The sequence below is a fragment of the Castor canadensis genome, chromosome 7 (genome assembly GCF_047511655.1).
Source record: "Castor canadensis chromosome 7, mCasCan1.hap1v2, whole genome shotgun sequence".
NCBI lineage: Eukaryota > Metazoa > Chordata > Mammalia > Rodentia > Castoridae > Castor > Castor canadensis.
Window position 1 is genome coordinate 86,401,937 of NC_133392.1, and position 23,894 is coordinate 86,425,830.

Here is a 23,894-nt window from a genome sequence, read left to right on the forward strand (position 1 = left end):
AGTGACATCAAGGCAAAACAGTTTATAAGACCCCCATGTCTGCTTATAGATTTGGCTCATCTTTGTCTTTCTAGCTAATTATTGTCACTGCAAGGTTCCCACATCTTTATAATTCAGAAACGATTCTAGTCCCTACTATATAAAAATAAGGAAATCAGAATTTACGTAAGGAGCCCATGTTGCATTAGAAATGGACTAGAATGGACAGACACTTGGCACTGGAGCCTCTAAATTCATTGTATAGTCGTCTCTTTAAGGGTCAGGCTTGCACCAGGCATTTCCTCATTCTTATGTTCTGGTGCTATGACATTTGTGAAGGGATCTCCTACTATCTGCCCAAGCAGTTTCTATTTTTATTTATCTGTCTTAAAACTGTTTTTCTAGAGATTCTCAGGTTACAGGAATTGAAGGTTAGAAGTAAAATGAGTAGGCAAACACCACTATAGGATATTTTTTCACTAGTTTACCCATTCTTTGAAGTTTGAGTTAATAAAGGGCACTAACAACTATAAAGCAATACTTTTTAGAGCACAGTTCTAAGAAGTAAACACCTGTGATTTGTTAGATCATGCTACACAGTTGGCTGGCAATATTTGATGCCATGCAGTTTGCCTGGATATAGACCTAACTGAAAAAAAGAGAAAAGCAATGAGTTTAATATAACAAGTAATTGCCATAGAAAATCAATCATAGATTTCAGGAGGTAAAACTAAAAAACACAAGTAAGCCAGTTGGGTGCAGTGGCTTACGGTTATAATCCCAGCTACTCAAGAAGCTGAAATTGGAAGGATTGCAGTGCAAGCCCAGCCTCAACAAACAGTTCAAGAACCCCATCTCAACCAATAAAAAAGCTGGGCATAGTGGCATGCTCCTGTCATCCCAGCTATGCTTCAAGCTGAAAAGAGGATGGAGGTCTAGGCCAGCATGGGTATAAACACGATACTCTATTCAAAACTAAAGTGTAAAGGACTGGGGACATGGCTCAAGTGTAGAGCACCTGATTAGCAAGTGGCATGCCCTGAGTTCAACTCCAAGGTTCCACTAAAACCAAAAATAAATCATAAGCAATCCAAACACCAATGGAATGAATTAGATTCAAAGTATCAGTAGGTTAGACTCTGGAAATGGTATTTTCTATGTCCATCAAATATTTTATAACCAGAAAGGAAATCAATAGGAGGCCAATGGGGGAACTAGGAGCTGTTTTTCTTTGCTGCTTCTTTTATTTTAATTTTTTAATTTCTTCAGAAACATATGTTATGCTGGGTAATGGTATGTGCCCAGGACCAGCAGGAAAAATGTCTTTCCCTAAACACTAGAAATTTCACCTTATTTCCATCTCTTCCATTGCAGAGAAAGCAACAAATCTTGGCCATGGCCCCAGAAATCCACATGCCAGAAACTTTGTGCCTCGTTGAGAACACTGAAGAGAAGCTGGTGGTCAACCAGGAGGCTCAGGACATCCTGTCTGCCATCACACAGCCTGTCGTGGTGGTGGCTATCGTGGGCCTCTACCGCACTGGCAAATCATACCTCATGTACAAGCTGGCTGGGCAGAAAAAAGGTAAGTGTCACCAGCAAAATTGAATGATCCCCTTCTGTCCACCCACACTATCAGTATCCTGCACAGGGATATGAGGAAAGAAAGTTAGAGAACAGGTGAATATTGAAAGCCAGTGCTTGGGCCACAACCACTGTTCCTATTTTCTGAGATATAGCAGGGAGCTTTCTGTTCCTGACATCATCTCTTTTGTTTCCCTTAACATCTCCCTAGGAAAAGCATAATATGTTCCCCTCATAAGGAGAAAGACAACAATGAAATAATTTCCATATATCAAATTATTGAAATTTTAGTAGTGTGATACTATTCTTCAAAAATCTTATTTGGCCAGTGGGCAGCCACCCCATGGCGATCAGGGACTCTCTGCTCACTTTCCTCTCCATCCCCTCCTTCCCTTTATGATTACCACGGCAACTCCGGCACACAGTGATTACGGCACGCAGCAATTAGAGGCTTCATGATTACCATGGCAATTTCTGCTGGCAGGCAATGGGTCCTGACCTATCCTACAGATCCATATTACCCTGAGCTCCTCCCCACCAAACCTCAACCTATCCCAATACCCCATAATACCTTAAGCTCTTGACTTCACCAGGCTATAAAAAAACTGGGCTGCCATTTCTCCAGTGTGACTTCTCCTGCCCTGCTCTTTGGGGACAGTGAAACTCACCCGAGAGCGTGCTCTCAATAAAGCCTGCTTAAAGCCTGCTTGCTTTGTTATTTGGCTCCAATTTGGCCTTCCCATCAGCGTCGACCTAACATTTGGTGCCAAAACCTGGGAGGAAGCGAGCCTCACCCGACTCCAGGCCACTGGGGCCCTGGGCCAGGCCCTGGCTTGAGGCCCTTCCTCCTCTCCAGATCGACGCTCCAGCTTCGGCTTGGGTGAGTCTCCTCCCCCGTTTTGTTCCTCCTCAGGCCCCTGTCCTAGTCATGGCCGTGCCAGGATCAGCCCCTCCACTTCTCCTCGCACCTGGGCATTTGGAGAGACGTCTCCCGTGTCCAGGCTGCCTCCTCCGAACCAGGTCTCCTCTTTTAGTGAGGAACGCTTCTCTAAAGGTTGAGACTCTCCAACAATTCGGGGATGGGGTCCTCCCAATCCAAGCCGGACTCAGGGACTCCCTTGTCCTGTCTCCTCTCAAACTTCAAAATTTGGGACTCTCTCTAGACCTCCACCACAAGCAGCTCATTTTCTGCTGCACCATGGCATGGCCACAATACACCTTAGACAACAGCTCAAAATGGCCTCCACAGGGCACTTTTGATTTTAATATCCTCACTGATCTTGACAATTTTTGCCATCAAACCCATAAATGGTCTGAGGTCCCATATGTGCAGGCCTTCTGGGAACTGCCTTCTCGCCCCTCTCTGTGCCTCCAATGTTCCCCTTCCCAGATCCTTCTAACACCCAATGCTTCTGGGTCCCTTCCCCCATATCCCAACCCTTCTCCTTTATCTGAATCTACTGAATTCCTCACCCCTCCCCCACCACCGACCACAGCCACCCTCATTGTCACATCCAGCTTTCCCTTGCCCTCCCCCTCCCCCACCCAAGTAGACATCTCCTTTGGCCTTGCCTCCCACACCCTCTGCTCCACCTACTCTCTGCCCTCCTACATCCCCAATAGCCTCCTACACTCGCTCAACCGCCCTTCCCCACCCCCTCTCCTTTGTCCTCTCCAAGAGGTGAGGACATGCCCATGTCCAAGTCCATGTTTCTTTCTCTTCTCCCCAATGACCTTCTGGAAGCTGTCATTACTGTACTCCATTACCAGGCAGAGGAACAGAGAGATTTGGCAGGACATAAGGCCCCTAAGCCAGCTACCTGAAGCCCAGGTCTGGGTACTGTGCAGGGTCACTGGCTCCAGGGCCCCTCCACATGGCTGTCATCCTCAGTGATTATGGAAACAGAGTACTACAGGCTAGGGGCTCCTGTCTCTCCTCCACACCAGCCTCAGTCCACACCCAACTCATTGGACTTGCCAAAAGCTGCAGTTGTCCTGGCCACTGCACATGTGGAACCCTGTGCTGGGGTACCAGCTCCTCTTACAGGGCTCAGTAGAGTGCACTTCCTTCAGGAGCTTGCCCGGCCAGGTCCCAGCACACCACCAGGGCCCAGCTCCACTCCTGCCATGGGGAGACATCCTCTCTTCTGCCCTCTCCCTGAGAACATCAGGGGGTGCTTGGGAAATATTTGGGATGCATGCAGGAAGGGCCACTCTCCAAGGCTTCCTCAGAACCCAGCACTCAGGGAGGGAACATGTATAAGGGGAACCCTCTGCCCCATGTAGCCCTGGGTTGTCAGCCCAGGCGGGGACACTGACATAGAGATGTGCCAAAGACCTACACAGTGGAGGCCTCACAGCCTCCTGACCCTTTTTCTTAACTGCCTCCAGGAGGCCCTCACCCAATATACCCAATTAGACCATACCTCCCCTGCTGGGGCACCAATCCTGGCTAAACATTTTATGTCTCAGTCCACACCAGATATTAGAGCTAAACTAAAAAAGGCCAAAAATGGCCTTCAAACCCCTATACAGAATCTGATGAAAATGGCATTTAAAGTTTTAGTGCCCGAAAAGAGGCAGCAGAATCAACCCACCAAAAAACACCTCCAACAAAAGGTGGCCCTCCAAACCCAAGCCTTGGTGACAGCCCTGCGGCCAGCTGGATTACAGCCCCAAGTCAAAGGAGGAACCTGAAACCTCCCATCAGCCCCTCTGGGGGCCTGCTTCAAATGTGGCAAAAAAAGCCACTGGGCTTGCCAGTGCCCCAACCCGAGACCTCCAACTAAGCCCTGCTCAAAATGCAAACAGGTGGGTCAATGGGGATCAGATTGTCCTGGACAGGGCTTACCCCCTACGGCTCCTCGTGGAGGGTCAGCCCCACCAGCTATCCAGATCCCTGACTTTCTGGGACTGGCAGAAGATTGACAATGCCTTGACTTGGGGACTCCAATCACCCTCGCCGAGCCCAGAGTCATACTCCAGGTAGTGGGTAAGTCCATCTCCTTCCTCTTGGACATGGAGACTACCTATTTTCTGCTGCCTGCCCACTCGGGTTTAACAGTTCCTTCATCAGTCTCTGTTATGGGAATTGACGGCTTTCCCTTCTGACCACACAAAACTCTGCCCCTTTCTTGCTCTGCTAGACGTATTATATTTCCACACTCTTTCCTTATCATCCCATCCTGCCGTGCCCCACTTCTAGGTCGAAATATTGTAACAAAGCTTGGGGCCTCCATAACCATCCCTCCCCACCTACCAGAACCTCAAGCTTCCCACTCACTCCTTCTGGCCTCTGCCAGCCACCTAACCCCTTCGCCTCCTGGACCTTTCCTCTTCCAGTCAACCCCATTGTCTGGGACACCTCAGTCCCGGTTGTGGCTACACACCACTCGCCCATCCACATTTCTCTTAAGGACCCTAACCAATATCCCTATAGACCCCAAATTCCTATTTCAAAAACCCAGTACACTTCTACAATATGTCGATGACCTCCTTCTGTGCTCCCCCTTCCAGCAGGACTCTAAAATGGGAACAGCCAACCTCCTTAACTTTCTAGCCTCTAAGGGATACTGGGTCTCCCCAGCCAAGGCCCTTCTCTCCTTCCTGGAACCCTTGTTTCACCCCAGGGGCCTCTAATCCACCATCCATCGGGTCCAGGAGGTCTGCTCTGTTTGCTGTCAAGCAAACCCCCACAGCGGACTCCATCTCCGCCAATCCCTTCACCAACTTCGTGGTAGCCAGCCCGGTAAAGATTGGCAGGTCGATTTCACTCATATGCCAATTAACTCGGGTAACGTTCAACCAGATGATGCTCCAGCTCCTCATGACTACCAGCTCCTCCCCATGGGGTCTGACTGTGTCAGTCAAATGGCCCAAGACATCTCTAGCCCCTAACTTCGCCCCCTTTCAGCAGGAAGTAGCCAGAACTGATTCTGCGCCTCTATACCAAAGAGTCTGGGATGTTTGGCCAGTAGGCAGCCACCCCATGGCGATCAGGGACTCTCTGCTCACTTTCCTCTCCATCCCCTCCTTCCCTTCGTGGTTACCACGGCAACTCCGGCACACAGTGATTACAGCACGCAGCAATTAGAGGCTTCATAATTACCATGGCAATTCCTGCTGGCAGGCAATGGGTCCTGACCTATCCTACAGATCCATATTACCCCGAGCTCCTCCCCACCAAACCTCGACCTGTCCCAATGCCCCATAATACCTTAAGCTCTTGACTTCACCAGGCTATAAAAAAACTGGGCTGCCATTTCTCCGGCGCAACTTCTCCTGCCCTGCTCTTTGGGGATGGTGAACCTCGCCTGAGAGCACACTCTCAATAAAGCCTGCTTAAAGCCTGTTTGCTTTGTTATTTGGCTCCAATTTGGACTTCCCATCAGTGTCAACCTAACACTCATGAAGTCTAATTCAGGGTATTTGATAATTTACTCATATCTTTTGTAACTCAGATCATTATCTGTATTTTCTACTGTCTCATCATCTTGTTTTCCTTAAACTCTAGTTTAATTACCAAGAAAATGCCCTATTTCCAGAGCCACCCCTCTATCATAACTTCTCCACTCTCCTTTGCAGGTTTTTCTGTAGGATCCACAGTGCAGTCTCATACCAAGGGAATCTGGATGTGGTATGTGCCTCATCCCAAGAAGCCAGACTAGACCCTAGTTCTGCTTGACACTGAGGGCCTGGGAGACGTGGAGATGGTAAAGTGGAGTTTTCTGTGTGAACTAACTGCCTAAACTCTGCACACTCTTTATTCAGGGAATGTTTTGTTTTATGTTTTTTGTTTTCCAAATTTGCACTTACACTGACCAAGCATACTCCACTTTTTTCATTTCTATTTTTAATAGAGTTTGGAGGCCTGAAGTGAGAAAATATATTTATAAGGCAAAGTCAGTTTTGGTAAGACTTCAGTGATGTAAGCTTAATAGTCTAGACATACAATGAAGATGCAAATAAAATCACTCTTACAAACCTGATCCTGCATGGAATAGAATGTGTGCTAATAGTGGTCGCAGGTCAGATGAACTTGTGTTCAAATCAAGGCTGTATTGATTTTGACAAGAAAGTAAGTCTCCCCAAATTTATTATTTATTTTCTAGTTCTACTCAACTTGTTATTTGAACAATAGACCCATGATTCTTTTCCAGTTGTGTGTTGGTAAACATTTTACATGCAGCTCACTGAGAAAAATAGCCCTGGTTTCCACCACTTGACCATTTCCTAAACACTCCCATCATAGCTCATCTCAAGCTGCCAAAGTGAATACAGAAACTCAGACATAGGAAGAGATGTGCACAGTTGGCTCTTAGGTGCTAGAATGAGCTGGTTCTTTTTCATTACTGGATCTTTCTCTTGAATGCCCATGATTTCTATATTTTTGGTTCTTGTTTCTTTGACTTTTCATTGAACAAGATACAAATATGGTAAGCCAGAATTTGATCTTGAGTTTCCTTCCCTACAAGATGTAGAGAGTAATATAAACTGAACTCTCCTCATTGTTTTGGGAATAAAACTGGTGATGTAAACTGTTTCTCCATAATAATTACTCAGTAAAATAGATATATGTATTGAGTATATAGGCCGATTTTGTTTTAGCCCCTGGAAAACTTTTTTAAAAGTATTCCAGTTTCTCCATTAGTTTGACTATGCATTTTGCAAACACCTAACAATAGTTGTAAGAGAGACAATAGTGTGAACAATGTATGGATCACTATAAAATTATCCATTAGCAAACTATACAAATTTGGTCTCTCTGGACAGGCAAAGTGGCCCATGCCTATAATCCCAGCTACTCAGGAGGTAGAGACCAGGAGAGTTGAGGTTCAAAGCCAATCTGGGCAAAAAGTTAGTGAGAACACATCTCACCTAATAAGCCAGACATGGTGGTGCATGCCTGCAATCTTAGCTACAAAAGAAGCATAAACAGAAACATTGCAGTCCAAGGCAGACCCAGGCAACAAGGTACAAGTCTGTATCTGAAAAATATCCTACAAAAAGTGCTGTAGGTGTTGCTTAAGTGGTAGCAGAGTTGCCTAAAAAACACCATGGCATGAGTTAAACCCCAGTATCACCAAAGAAAGGATGAGTGAGAGAGAGAAGGAAAGAGAGAGAAAATGAAGGAAAGAAGGGAGGGATGGAGGGAGGGAAGGGGGAAGGAAGGAAGGAAGGAAGGAAGGAAAGAAGGAAGGAAGGAAGGAAGATAAGTCATTCGGTCATTTTTGTTATTTAAGACTTGTAGGTCAAGATCCTATTTTTAATTATTGTTCACTGGGAATGCTTTGGAACATGACTTATCTTCTGGCTCCTAGGTTGATGATAATGACATCAAAATCTTCGCAATGGCAATCCTTCTGAACAACACCTTTGTATACAACACCATGAACAAAATTGAGCAGGGAGCTATTGACCTACTGCAATATCCCTCTGTGGTCCAAGATGGCATTAAAGCTAAATAAAACTCATTAGCAGTACATCTATAAGACCTTGTGAATCATACAAATGAAAACATGGTAAATGGTAGAAGTACACATTAGCCCTCATGAGCTGATGAGAAAATGTTGAGTAGGTTAAGTGGTACAGGGAAGTACAACATTAGAGAAACCTGGTGTACAACATGGGTAAGATGCAGTTCTCCTTCTGCCAGTTTTCCTCAATGACATCTTATCAACATGACAGAGCTGACAGATCTGCTCAGGACAAGAAACTCACCTGTCCTTGATGGGATTGAAGATGATGTTGACTTTGCAAACTTCTATCCAGACCTAGTACGGACTCTGCAAGATTTCTACTTAGGCCTGGAAACACATGGACAACTCATCACAGCAGACAAATACCTGGAGAACTCACTGAGGCTGAAACCAGGTAATAGATCTTCAGTTTTTGAAAGAGGGAGAAAAGTGATCCAAGAAATGACCTCACTTAAGTAGGCAACTAAATGTATCATTTTCCATATTTACTCACCCAGGTCTCCTACAAAATAAATAATTAATATGATTAATTCAGAATGAACTAATAAATTAAATATTAATTTGTACTACTCCTCTGTTCTTGAAATAAATTTTTCTTTTTTTTTTAACAACACAGAAATACAAGCTTTATTTGTATTTAATAGGGTAGACCTTTGTGATAGTTGATAGACCATACCTTTATCCTCTATAGCCAACTTTAAGTTAGCCTGGGACAATATTGATTTTGAAGTTTCTGTTGTATAATTACTTTTTGCTAGGAAAAAAAATTGCATGGTGTATTGATCTGGATGGGAACATTTGAGTAGCAGTTTCCCTTGGCTAACAGAGAGTGTCATCTTTCAGCCATGATAAATGGTTAACACTCAGGCTAGGCTTAGTTACTTTGTGATGAAATGAACCTTCTATCCCCTTCTCCTTTTCCCAGCAAGGAGATATAGCAATCATCTTTATCTGAGAGCCATGATTTACTGAACTAATCATCCTCTTATTTTTTTTCATTTTTCTTTTATTATTCATATGTGCATACAAGGATTGGTTCATTTCTCCCCCCTGCCCCCACCCCCTCCCTTACCACCCACTCCGCCCCCTCCCTCTCCCCCCCAATACACAGCAGAAACTATTTTGCCCTTATCTCTAATTTTGTTGTAGAGAGAGTATAAGCAATAATAGGAAGGAACAAGGGTTTTTGCTGGTTGAGATAAGGATAGCTATACAGGGCATTGACTCACATTGATTTCCTATGCGTGGGTGTTACATTCTAGGTTAATTCTTTTTGATCTAACCTTTTCTCTAGTACCTGTTCCCCTTTTCCTATTGGCCTCAGTTGCTTTAAGGTATCTGCTTTAGTTTCTCTGCATTAAGGGCAACAAATGCTAGCTAGTTTTTTAGGTGTCTTACCTATCCTTATCCCTCCCTTGTGTGCTCTCGCTTTTATCATGTGCTCATAGTTCAATCCCCTTGTTGTGTTTCCCCTTGATCTAATGTCCACATATGAGGGAGAACATACGATTTTTGGTCTTTTGAGCCAGGCTAACCTCACTCAGAATGATGTTCTCCAATTCCATCCATTTACCAGCGAATGATAACATTTCGTTCTTCTTCATGGCTGCATAAAATTCCATTGTGTATAGATACCACATTTTCTTAATCCATTCGTCAGTGCTGGGGCATCTTGGCTGTTTCCATAACTTGGCTATTGTGAATAGTGATGCAATAAACATGGATGTGCAGGTGCCTCTGGAGTAACAGTCTTTTGGGTATATCCCCAAGAGTGGTATTGCTGGATCAAATGGTAGATCGATGTCCAGCTTTTTAAGTAGCCTCCAAATTTTTTTCCAGAGTGGTTGTACTAGTCTACATTCCCACCAACAGTGTAAGAGGGTTCCTTTTTCCCCGCATCCTCGCCAACACCTGTTGTTGGTGGTGTTGCTGATGATGGCTATTCTATTCCTTTTTTCCTTTCTCTGAGGCTTATAAACACAATAAACAAGGTGACATCAGGAGAAAGGAAATTAATGTAAATAGATTAAAGTGAATGTAAATTCTATACAAGTAAATCTTATTTTTCCTTTTCCAGGTAAAAATCAAAATATTCAAAGTTTCAAGTTGCCCTGTCTGTGTATACAGAAATTCTTTCTAGTAAAAAAAAAATGTTTTATCTTTGACTCAGCCACTCACTGGAAGAAGCTTGCCCAGCTTGGAACACTGTATGATGATGAGCTGGATCCTGAATTTGTGCAGCAAGTGTCAGAGTTCTGTTCTTACATCTTCAGTCATTCCAAGACCAAGATTCTTACAGGAGATGTCAAAGTCAATGGCCTTCGTGGGTTCACTTCTAAGGATTTTCTTCCAGCTCAATGTAAAGAAAGAGAAACATGAGTCTCCTTGTAATAGCAGTGTTGATGAACGCATAAGGAATTATCACCATGGAAATCATATGTACCAGGTTTATAAAGTTATAGTAGATATCAAATATATTGGTAGTGTTGCTTTTAGTAAAGACTTCAAAAGACCATAATAAAAGTAATATCAAGTTAATGAAGTTTAAACCATAAGTGATCCACACAGGTTGGCAAAATTTGTTCAACAAATGTATTAAATTCTTATTATATATTACAGACTTAAGACAAGCAAAGCATACAAGTTCCCTGTAGAAATAGAACTTGGTTAATACAAATATTGAACTAAGACCCAAATTGTCTAGAACCTACAAGATGTCTAAGCAAATTTCTTGCTTTAGTTTTTCTTGAAAACCCTTTGTGTCTCAGAACTCAGTAAATAATTCTTCTATTCTACAGGGAATTTGCCTCCCTCTCTGCAAACTGATAAGAAAGTAAAACAGGGGAGTTCCAACAAAGAATGAAGATATTTGACTAAATTCTTCAATTTTCCCTTTTACAGGACAGTATTTTTCATACCACCCTCACCAGAATAAAATAGGGAAAAAGGGAAATTCTGAAGAAAATGAAAAACTGAGGAAGAGGGAAAGAAGGGAAGATTTAAAAGCAAAGGCCTTTAGCCTTCTGAACAAATGAATATACATGACGTTTTTAGTATTCTATTTTATTTTATGTTGTGCTAGGTAAGGGTACATTGTAGCATTTACAAAGGTTCTTACAATAATATTAACTATATCATACTTGAATTTACCACCTCCACCATTCTCCTTTATCCACTCCCATTCAAGAAATAGTTTCAACAGGGATCTTTTTTTCCATTTACATTCATGTTTACACAGTATTTCCCTATATCCACCCTCTTAAACCCTTTCCCCATGTCGTCCTTCCCACTCTCACTGGTACTTATCCTCCTTCCCCCCACACCCCGCCAAGGCAGGACCTGTTCCACCCTCCTATTCTCTGATTTTGCAAAAGAAACGATATTTTTGCTTGTTTAAGATAGCTACACTGGGAGTTTCCTTGTGGCACTTTCATCTATGTATGTATTATTGCCTCATTTGGTTCATTTCCTCTCTTTTTCTTCTTTCTGCTTTAATCCCTTTCTTATGGGTGTTTCAACCAGTGTAAAAATCCTATGTTCATTCTTGTATCTAGAGTACATCAACCATTTTACCTTAACTTTATTCTTGTTTGTGACCTCCCCTTAGCCTGTCCTGTTTTCATAATATTACTACATTTGTATTAGGTCTGTATTTTGCATATAAGAGAAAACATGCAGCTTTTGGCCTTCAGAGCCTGGAAAACTTCACTTAAGATGATGTTCTCGGGGTGGGGGCAGGGGGTAGAAATGGCCCAAGCCTTGTATGCACATATGAATAATAAAAGAAAAAAAACAAAACTAAATAATAAAAAAAAAAGATGATGTTCTCCGGCCCATCCATTAATCTGCAAATGACAAAACTTCATTCTTCTTTGTGTCTAAATGAAATTCCATTGTGTATACGTACCACATTTTCTTAATCCATTCCTCAGTATTGGGGCATCTTGGCTGTTCCCATAGCTTAGCTATTGTGAATAATGCTGCAATAAGCATGGGTGTGCAGGTACCTTTGTTGTAACCTGACTTATATTCCTTCAGGTATAGAATTTCACTAAGAGTGAAATTGCTGGATCTTATGGCAGTTCTGTTTTTACCTTTTTTTGAGGAGCCTTCATACTGTTTTCCATAGTGCTTGTTCTAGTTCACATTTCTACCAGCTATATGAGGATTCTTTTTCTCCACATCCTTGCCAACATTTCTTATTGTTTGTGTTCTTTTTTTTTCTTTTATTATTCATATGTGCATACAAGGCTTGGTTCATTTATTCCCCCTGCCCCCACCCCCTCCCTTACCACCCACTCCGCCCCCTCCGTCTCCCCCCCACCCCCTCAATACCCAGGAGAAACTATTTTTCCCTTATTTCTAATTTTGTTGTAGAGAGAGTATAAGCAATAATAGGAAGGAACAAGGGTTTTTGCTGGTTGAGATGAGGATAGCTATACAGGGCATTGACTCACATTGATTTCCTGTGCGTGGGTGTTACCTTCTAGGTTAATTCTTTTTAATCTAACCTTTTCTCTAGTTCCTGGTCCCCTTCTCCTATTGGCCTCAGTTGCTTTTAAGGTATCTGCTTTAGTTTCTCTGTGTTAAGGACAACAAATGCTAGCTAATTTTTTAGGTGTCTTACCTATCATCACCACCCCCTTGTGTGCACTCGCTTTTATCATGTGCTCAAAGTCCAATCCCATTGTTGTGTTTGCCCTTGATCTAACGTCCACATATGAGGGAGAACATACGATTTCTGGTCTTTTAGGCGAGGCTAACCTCACTCAGAATGATGTTCTCCAACTCCATTCATTTACAGTGAATGATAGCATTTCGTTCTTCTTCATGGCTGCATAAAATTCCATTGTGTATAGATACCACATTTTCTTAATCCATTCGTCAGTGGTGAGGCAGCTTGGCTGTTTCCATAACTTGGCTATTGTGAATAGTGCTGCAAGAAACATGGGTGTGCAGGTGCCTCTGAAGTAACCTGTGTCACAGTCTTTTGGGTATATCCACAAGAGTGGTATTGCTGGATCAAATGGTAGGTCAATGTCTAGCATTTTAAGTAGCCTCAAAATTTTTTTCCAGAGTGCTTGTAATAGTTTACATTCCCACCAACAGTGTAAGAGGGTTCCTTATCCCCAAATCCTTGCCAACACCTGTTGGTGGTGGTGTTGCTAATGATGGCTATTCTAACAGGGGTGAGGTGGAATCTTAGTGTGGTTTTAATTTGCATTTCCTTTATTGCTAGAGATGGTGAGCATTTTTTCATGTGTTTTTTGGCCATTTGAATTTCTTCTTTTGAGAAAGTTCAGTTTAGTTCACTTGCTCATTTATTTATTGACTCATTAGTTTTGGGAGAATTTAGTTTTTTAAGTTCCCTATATATTCTGGTTATCAGTCCTTTGTCTGATGTATAGCTGGCAAATATTTTCTCCCACTCCGTGGGTGTTCTCTTCAGTTTAGAGACCATTTCTTTTGATGAACAGAAGCTTTTTAGCTTTATGAGGTCCCATTTATCTATGCTATCTCTTAGTTGCTGTGCTGCTGGGGTTTCATTGAGAAAGTTCTTACCTATACCTACTAACTCCAGAGTATTTCCTACTCTTTCCTGTATCAACTTTAGAGTTTGTGTTCTGATATTAAGATCCTTGATCCATTTTGAGTTAGTATTGGTATAGGGTGATATACATGGATCTAGTTTCAGTTTTTTGCAGACTGCTAACCAATTTTCCCAGCAGTTTTTGTTGAAGAGGCTGCTATTTCTCCATCGTATATTTTTAGCTCCTTTGTCAAAAACAAGTTGGTTATAGTTGTGTGGCTTCATAAATGGGTCCTCTATTCCGTTCCACTGGTCTTCATGTCTGTTTTTGTGCCAGTACCATGCTGGTTTTATTGTTATTGCTTTGTAATATAGTTTGAAGTCAGGTATTGTGATACCTCCTGCATTGTTCCTTTGACTGAGTATCGCCTTGGGTATTCGTGGCCTCTGTGTTTCCATATAAATTTAACAGTAGATATTTCAATCTCTTTAATGAATGTCATTGGAATTTTGATGGGAATTGCATTAAACATGCAGATTACTTTTGGGAGTATCGACATTTTTACTATGTTGATTCTACCAATCCATGAGCATGGGAGATCTCTCCACTTTCTATAGTCTTCCTCAATCTCTTTCTTCAGAAGTGTATAGTTTTCCTTGTAGAGGTCTTTCACATCTTTTGTTAGGTTTACACCTAGGTATTTGATTTTTTTTGAGGCTATTGTAAATGGAATTGTTTGCATACATTCTTTTTCAGTTTGCTCATTGTTAGTGTATAGAAATGCGAATGATTTTTCTATGTTGAGTTTATATCCTGCTACCTTGCTATAGCTATTGATGATGTCTAGAAGCTTCTGAGTAGAGTTTTTTGGGTCTTTAAGTTGTAGAATCATGTCGTCTGCAAATAGGGATATTTTGACAGTTTCTTTACCTATTTGTATTCCTTTTATTCCTTCTTCTTGCCTAATACTAATTTCTAGTACTGGCTAGAAATTCCAGTACTATGTTGAATAGGAGTAGAGATAGTGGGCATATTTGTCTGTTCCTGATTTTAGAGGGAATGGTTTCAGTTTTTCTCCGTTAAGTATAATGCTGGCTGTAGGTTTGTCATATATAGCTTTTATAATGTTGAGGTACTTTCCTTCTATTCCTAGTTTTCTTAGAGCTTTTATCATGAAATGGTGTTGGATCTTATCAAAGGCTTTTTCTGCATCTATTGAGATGATCAAGTGGTTTTTGTCTTTGCTTCTGTTAATATGGTTTATTACATTTATTGATTTTCATATGTTGAACCACCCCTGCATCCCTGGGATGAAGCCTACTTGGTCGTGGTGAATAATCTTTTTGATGTGTTGCTGAATTCGGTTTGCCATTATTTTGTTGAGGATTTTTGCATCAATGTTCATTAAGGAGATTGGCCTATAGTTCTTTTTGGAGGTGTCTTTGCCTGGTTTTGGGATAAGTGTAATACTGGCTTCATAAAATGTGTTTGGCAGTTTTCCTTCCCTTTCTATTTTGTGGAACAGTTTAAGGAGGGTTGGTATCAGTTCTTCTTTAAATGTCTGATAGAATTCAGCAGAGAATCCATCAGGTCCTGGACTTTTCTTTTTGGGGAGACTCTTGATTGCTGCTTCAATTTCATTTTGTGTTATAGGTCTATTCAGGTGATTAATTTCCTCTTGGTTCAGTTTTGGATGATCATATGTATCTAGAAATCTGTCCATTTCTTTTAGATTTTCAAATTTATTTGAATATAGGTTCTCAAAGTAGTCTCTGATGATTTCCTGGACTTCCATGGTGTTTGTTGTTATCTCCCCTTTTGCTTTCCTAATTCTACTAATTTGGGTTTTTTCTTTCCTCATTTTAGTCAGGTTTGCCAGGGGTCTATCGATCTTGTTTATTTTTTCAAAGAACCAACTTTTTGTTTCATTAATTCTTTGTATGGTTTTTTTGGTTTCTATTTCGTTGATTTCAGCTCTTATTTTTATTATTTCTCTCCTCTATTTGTTTTGGGATTTGCTTGTTCTTGTTTTTCTAGGAGTTTGAGATGTACCATTAGGTCATTGATTTGGGATCTTTCAATCTTTTTAATATATGCACTCATGGCTATAAACTTTCCTCTCAAGACTGCCTTAGCTGTGTCCCATAGGTTCTGGTAGGTTGTGTTTTCATTTTCATTGACTTCCAGGAACTTTTTAATTTCCTCTTTTATTGTGTCGATGATCCATTCTTCATTAAGTAATGAGTTATTTAGTTTCCAGCTGTTTGTATGTTTTTTGTCTTTATTTTTGTTGTTGAGTTCTACTTTTACTTCATTGTGGTCAGATAGTATGCACGGTATTATTTCTGTTTTCTTATATTTGCTGAGGCTTGCTTTGTGCCCTAGGATATGATCTATTTTGGAGAAGGTTCCATGGGCTGCTGAGAAGAATGTATATTGTGTAGAGGTTGGATGAAATGTTCTGTAGACATCTTAGGTCCATTTGATCTATTGCATATTTTAGATCTTGGATTTCTTCATTGAGTTTTTGTTTGGATGACCTATCTATTGATGATAATGGGGTGCTAAAGTCTCCCACCACCACTGTGTTGGCGTTTATATATGCTTTTAGGTCTTTCAGGGTATGTTTGATGAAATTGGGTGCATTGACATTGGGTGCATACAGATTGATGATTATTATTTCCTTTTGGTCTATTTCCCCTTTTATTAGTATGGAATGTCCTTCTTTATCTCATTTGATCAATGTAGGTTTGAAGTCTACTTTGTCAGAGATAAGTATTGCTACTCCTGCCTGTTTTCGGGGGCCATTGGCTTGGTAAATCTTCTTCCAGCCTTTCATCCTAAGCATATGCTTATTTCTGTCAGTGAGATGAGTCTCCTGTAAGCAACAAATTGTTGGATCTTCTTTTTTAATCCATTTTGTCAAATGGTGTCTTTTGATGGGTGAATTAAGTCCATTAACATTAAGCGTTAGTACTGATAGGTATGTGGTGATTCCTGCCATTTAGTTGTCTTAGTTGTTTGAAGGTTTGATTGTGTGTACCTAACTGGATGTTACTTTCTACTGTGTTGCTTTTTCTTTTCCTGTGGTTTGGTGCTGCCTGCCTTTTCATGGTTAAGTTGGGTGTCACTTTCTGTCTGCAGAATCCCTTGCAGAATCTTTTGTATTGGTGGCTTTGTGGTCACATATTGTTTTAGTTTCTGCTTATCATGGAAGACTTTTATTGCTCCATCTATTTTGAATGATAGCTTTACTGGGTAGAGTATCCTGGGGTTGAAGTTATTTTCATTCAATGCCCAGAAGATCTCAACCCACGCTCTTCTTGCTTTTAATGTTTCTGTTGAGAAGTCTGCTGTGATTTTGATGGGTTTACCTTTGTGTGTTACTTGTTTTTTCTCTCTTACAGCCTTCAATATTCTTTCCTTAGTTTCTGAACTTGTTGTTTTAATGATGATATGTCGTGGAGTAGTTCTATTTTGATCTGGTCTGTTTGGTGTTCTGCAGGCCTCTTGCATCTGTATGGGAATATCTTTCTCTAGATTTGGGAAGTTTTCTGTTATTATTTTGTTGAATATATTATGCATTCCCTTCGCTTGCACTTCTTCTCCTTCTTCGATGCCCATGATTCTCAAGTTTGGTCTTTTGATGTAGTCAGTGAGTTCTTGCATTTTCTTTTCACAGGTCTTGAGTTGTTTAATTAATAGTTCTTCGTTTTTTCCTTTAATTACCATTTCATCTTCAAGTTCTGAGATTCTGTCTTCTGTTTGTTCTATTCTGCTGGATTGGCCTTCCGTTTTGTTTTGCAGTTCTGTTTTGTTCTTTTTTCTGAGGTTTTCCATATCCTGGCAGTTTTCCTCTTTAATGTTGTCTGTTTTTCTCCTGAGTTCATTTATCCGTTTATTCATTGTGTTCTCTCTTTCACTTTGGTGTTTATACAGTGCTTCTATGGTTTCCTTTATTTCTTCTTTTCCTTTTTCAAATTTTCTTTTTGTTGTCTTGGAATTTCTTGAGTGTCTCCTATACATTTTGGTTGACCCTATCCAGTATCATCTCTATAAAATTCTCATTGAGTACTTGTAGTATGTCTTCTTTTAAATTATTATTGTGGGCTTCATTGGGTCCTTTGGCATAGTTTATCTTCATTTTGTTGGAGTCTGGATCTGAGTTTCTGTTCTCTTCATTCCCCTCTGGTTCCTGTACTAATTTTTTGCTGTGGGGAAACTGGTTTCTCTGTTTTTTCTGTCTTCCCGTCATTGTCTTTGGTGTTGTTACTGACCCTGTACTGTGTGCAATTAAGTATTTTCTAGCTTGTAATAATAACAATGGTAATATTTAGAATGGAAGGGTGAGCTGAGATGGAAAGCAAGAAATTAAAGAAAAGGGGAAAACAAATACACAGACAAGAGGGAGAAAGCAGAACAAGGTTTCAGATAAGAAAGTTTCAAAGGTATAAACAGGAATCATTAGTGTACTAATTGACAGTAAGCTGAACAGACATTAGAGAGACAGAGAGAGGGTTGAAAATCAAAGATTAAAAAAATAAGAAATAAGTAAATGAAAGAAATATCTATATATAAAAATGAATTAAAATAAAATGGAATATAGAAAATTAAGAAAAAAAACCAAAAAAATTCTCCAAGTTTATATGCAATGCAGTTTCAGTCTTAATAATTTGGGTGTCCGTCTCAGTCTCCAGTCCTGGAGATGGTGCCTCAGATGTTGTTCTGTAGTTGTCTCATCAAAGGGGTCACATAAAGTAGAACAAAGCTACACTCACACACACACACACACACACACACACACACACACAAAAGCCCCACCAAGTGTCCCAAGTTCAAATGCAATACAGTTTCAGTAAGTTTTTCATCTTGCAGGTCTAATTTGGTTATTCTCTCATCAAAGGTAGCAAGAAAAAAAAAGTCTAGAGACAGTTCTGAGAGTGGTATCTGCAACTGTGGCTTGCCTGCCTGCTGCTCTCAGCCTACTGTAGCTGGCGGCATTATTTATGCAGATCTCTGGGGTGAATTTAGCACTCACCTGGTCCCACAGGCTTTGTTTGTTCAGAGTTCTCCTGTGTGGGAGCCTCTGCTACAGGCTTTCCCCTTCCAAGCACTGGGAAAGGTGACACTGCCCCCACGTTGTCAGGCCTGCGTGTTTATTTACAGTTCATGTGGGAAGTGGTTCTTCCCCCCTCTCCTGTGCCATTTTCCTCCCACCGCCACTTTCACAAGCTTTCCTGCTCCTGATTACTGGGCGGTGCTGCTGCTCCTGCCGGCTGCCATGTTTGTTTACAGTTCACGTGGGAAGTGGGTCTTCCCTCCTCTCCTGTGAATTTTCCTCCCTCCGCCACTCTCACAAGCTTTCCCACTCCTGATTGCTGGGCACGCGCCCCACTCCTGCCAGAGGCTCTTCTGCCTGCCCAGCTTGTTTATTTACAGTCCCAGGAAGGGTTCCCTTCTCCCAATCTTCAGCGCTCAGGGCGCCCCACCCTCTTTCCAGTGTGTCTTAATTGTTCTTATTGCTTATTACTCAGTTTCTCTTTTTTCCCCGGGTGGAGGTCAGTCTGTCCAGGGGGCTATGCTGCTCTGGCCCAGGCTTGTCTGTGGGAGTACCACGGTACCGTGAAGCTCACCTGGTCCGCGTCTTCCCAAGCCATCTGGGTGCTGGCCACTGGCGGCCCGGGGGCCCTTGTTTCTCCATTTAATGTGAGGTGGAGATTCTCTGCGCTGGCTGGGGATGTGGAGGGGTCAAAGTTATGCCTTTTCTCAATGATTATGCCTGCAAAGTATGTCTCCAGTGTCTCTCCAAGATTTCACTATAGGAGGCTCGCTTTCTGCTTCCTACCTCTAGCTGCCATCTTGGAATCCCCACTGTTTGTGTTCTTGATAGTAGCCATTCCAGCATGAGTGAAGTGGAATTGTAACATAGTTTACATAGTTTCTTTTTCTTTATGGCCAAGAATATTGAGTTTTTCAGCCACTTGGACTTCTTCCTTTAAGAAAGCTCCATTCAGTTCTTTTGCCCATTTCTTCACTGAGTCATTGAATTTGGGGGAGTTTAGTTTTTTAGCTACCTGTATATTCTGGTTATCAAACCCTTGTCAGATGTATAGAAGGCAAAGATTTTCTCCCATTCTGTGGGAAGCCTCTTCAATTTAGAAGCCATTTCTTTTTTTGTGCAGAAGCTTTGTAATTTCATGTAGTCCTATTTGTCAATCCTCTCTCTTAGTTGTTGAGCCATTTGAGTTCTATTGAGGAAGTCATTGCCTATGCCTAAAGATCTTTCACATCTTTTGTTAAGTTTACTCCTAGGTATTTTATATTTTTGAGGCTATTGTAAATGGAATGATTTTCCTATATTCTTTCTCCATCTGTTCATTATTGGTGTATAGAAAGGCTACTGATTTTTGTAGACTGATTTTGTATCCTGCAACTTTGGTGAAACTGTTATGGTGTCTTGGAGTTTTTTGGTGGACTTTTTTGGATATTTTAGGTATAAGATTATGTTGTCTGCAGATAGGGATACTTTGACTACTTCCTTTTCAATTTGTATTTCTTCTTCCTGTCTTATTTCTCTGGCTAGGAATTCAAATACTATGTTGAATAACAGGAGAGAGTGAACACCCTTGTCTTATTCCTGAAATTAAAGGGAATGTTTTCAGGGGGGTTTTCCCATTTACTAGGCTGTTGGATATAGGCTTGTCTTATATAGCCTTTATTCTGTTGAAGTACATTCCTTCTATTCCTAGTTTAATCAGAGCTTTTATTGTGAAAGTCTGTTGAATTTTATCAAAGGCTTTTTCTACATCTATTGAGATGATCATGTGGTTTTTGTTTTTGCTTCATTTAGTTTATATATGCATGACTTTTGTAATCACCTCTTTAGTTCTCCATGGAGAAGTTTAAAGTGTGGGCAATCTCATACATCTTGAGATTTCCCCTTTGTTCTTCTTTGAGCACTGTCCCTTCTCTCAAAGAAGGAAAGACCTGACTGTTTAATCAAATATTATCACAATGAAACTTATATTACAATTTGAATACTACCCAGAATACTGAAAAGTTTCAGGCAATGCATTGTTAATATTCTCAGAAGTATACATCACTGACTCTTTCTCAGAAAATAACAAAAGTATGTGTTCTATCTGTGTAGGTCTGGAGAACCTGGTGCTAACCTACATCAATGCCATCAACAGTGGGGATCTGCCCTGCATGGAGAATGCAGTCCAGGCCTTGGTCCAGGTAGAGAACACAGCTTCAGTGCAAAAGGCCATGGCCTACCATGAGCAGAAAATGGATCAGAAGGTGCAGTTACCCACAGAAACCTTCCAGTAGCTGCTGGACCTGCAAAGGGCCTGTGAGAGAGGGGCCATAGAAATTTTCAGGAAGAATTCTTTCAAAAATGAGGACCAAAGTTTCCAGAAGGAATTAAATGTAATTATTTTTTGTTCTATATTCTTGGTATCAGGTTTGGAAGAAGGGAAAGTATTGCTGTAATGTAAAATAAGATTAATTTAAAAAAATCAATTCCTACTAGGCTGGAAAATGATAATATTCACTTATATGCCATGTTATCACTTTTATCCTGAAAACAAGCAAACAACTGTTCTGGGCCCTACAGATTCTGAAGTTTTCACACAGCCAAACTGCTCTCACTTTAACCCAGTTATCCTATAGGCTAAACTCAAATCGATCTTACTTCCTTGAAAACTCATATTTACAAGGTATTAACTTTAATCTTAATTTTTATTAATTAAGCAATAAAATTGCCATTTGTATGTACTAAAATTTGATGAGTTCATTAGTGATAGAGTAGGCTGGTATCATTTCAGTTGATTATTCAATTCCACCTTCACAACAAAGGTAGAAAATCAATGAAGCCAAAAATGCTATAAAACATTAAGTTTTATTTAAAATTGGGATATGAGGTTAGAGGTCTATGCTCATAAGATCACATCTATAGCAGAAATAACAACTCAAGGATGCAGTTTCATGAAATTTCTAAACCAAATATAAATGTCATTTTTCAAAGAGTATCATCCTTGGAACATTTTCAGTTTTGGTGGGATGGATTTAGACTTAGTTATATTCCTCAGTTTCTAGAAAAAAATGTAGATTCTTTCTGCAAAAATGTCCAGAAATACTGATGTGTTGCTAATATCCCCATTGTTTTGTTCCTTTAAGGCTCAGCTACTTGCTAAGCAGAATGACATTTGTAAGCAGAACATGGACGCTTCTTCAGATCATTGCTCAGCCTTACTTCAGGATATTCTTCATCCTCTAGAAGAAGCCATGAAGCAGGGGATTCATTCTAAGCCAGGAGGTCACACCCTCTTCCTTCAGAATACAGAAGAGTTGAAGGCAAAGTACTATCAGTAGCCTAGGAAAGGAATCCAGGTATCCCTAGTGTTATCAATCAGTTATGGAATACAGCTAAGGCCTCTTTAAAAAGCTGTTGAGGACAGAAGAAAGACAGGTACACAGGCACAGAGATGAGGTTTATGTAGTTTATGACTCTGCCTAGGAGCTACTTTCTCTCTGAATGAACACACATGGGAAAATCATGTGGAAGAACTGATGCTGTAGCACAGGATTTACATGTTAACAGAGCTGTGGGAATAAACTGAACCATGACTGTAATCACCAGACTTCTATTGCAGTCATCAATGCTCATAAACCACAAAGGACCTTTTTAGCTACACAGGAAAGAATACCAATAATTGAAACTAATCTAAGAAAAAGCAATAATTGATTAGCTTACATAAACTAAAAGTGAAAGGCTTTAACTTAGTTTCAAGTACGTTCAAAAGCTCAAGCAATGTCATTAATTTTTCTTCTTTTTCTTTCCAACCCCCTACTTCATTTTTTTTGTTTTGTTTTTCTGACAATTTCAAGCAGCCCCACTCTGCATGGCAACACAGACAAAACCAAACTGTGCAAGTTTAACTAGTCCTGATTGCACTGTGTCTTAGGAGAGAGAGTGTCTCTTCCTCAACATCCATGTTAGTCTTCAAAACTCCCGAGTTGCAGATTTTTTTCCACCTGTGAGCAGGTCCATTACATCCAGTGGCCTTAGGAACTCTGACTGTCCAGCCCAGCATTATGCCCACACCAGCAACAGGAGAGGCTTAGCGGACAGTTCCACAGCTCAGGAACAGGCTGAGAACCTCCTGGGAGGAAAAGACACTCACTGGGAGGAAAAAGGAAGTATAGATGTTCACAATGTTGCTAATTACCATTTTTCAATTCTTACTGCATGTTTTGGGGTTCATAGGCTGAGGAAGCTCTACCGAAATACCTAAAGTCCAAGGAGTCTGTAAGCAAAGTGATTCTACAGACAGACCAGACTCTCACAACCAAGAAAAAGGAGAAGGAAGGTGAGAAGAAAATGGAAGCTGTGCAAGAAAGACAAGAAAGTTCTACAGATTTAAAATTAGAGTGTCCTGGTCCATCTGAGACACTAAACTTGAGCAAGAATGGCAAAGATGCTTCTGAACTCAAGGTCATATCTGAGTATGGCGTCCTCAGCTGCACTATGATTACCTAGAAGGGAAAAAACAACCCCAGAGAATTTATCTTTTGAGTTGGAACAATAACAAACAAGAATGGGAGCTCATAGAGATGGGACACAGTAATGCTGAAGATATTTGTCTTTTCTTCTTTCTCCTTAGTGGAACGTGTGAGAGTGGAGGCTGCAAATGCTGAAGCACAAAGGTTGGAGGCAATTTGCAAGTACAATCAGCAACAGATGGAGAAGAAAAAGAGACTCCATCAGCAGCAAGTAGAGCAAATGGAGATAGACTGAGCAAACTTTCTGGCACAGAAGCAGAGGTCCCAGGAATAATGGATTTAGTATTTATCAGTTGTTTCCCATCAGGATTTTACTCAATCTTCCCTAGGTATAGGGACAAAAGCCTGAACCAGTAGCAAAGATAAAGAGAAAATCTAATGTTCTGACTCAGAGCAAGGACTCTATAGCCAGACTGGTGGGTGCAAATCCAAGTAATATCTTTTACCAAACATAGGGTTTTCCTGCTGTGTCTTGCTTTCCTCTTGTGTAGAATGGAGACAGTGGTGACACATAATTTTTAAGGTTATTGTCAGAAATAAGTGCATTGTCAGTGATGTGTGCACAGAGTAATAACAATAAATTATTAAATAAAACTAAGGCATTTCTGCACTACAGTAGTCCTTTCTGTTAGCCTGTTAATATCACTGTACAATCTTGTGCCTTGAGCATAGATAACTTTGTAATCAGTTTCACATCACTGTCTTTGCTGTTGTCCTTCCCTTAATCATCTCTGTTCTGATGGCCTTTAACTTG

General features: G+C 40.9%; 1 protein-coding gene across 1 annotated transcript; it reads left to right on the forward strand.

The window, feature by feature from the left end:
- The first annotated feature begins 1,374 nt into the window (after nt 1-1,374).
- LOC141410452 (guanylate-binding protein 5-like) lies at nt 1,375-23,414 on the forward strand. The gene is given in 9 exon segments (XM_074077928.1): nt 1,375-1,564; nt 6,148-6,275; nt 7,884-7,990; nt 8,240-8,436; nt 10,120-10,365; nt 20,724-21,004; nt 21,755-21,967; nt 22,845-22,947; nt 23,242-23,414. Coding segments are annotated over 9 exon segments (1,638 nt in total).
- Nucleotides 23,415-23,894: the final 480 nt, after the last annotated feature.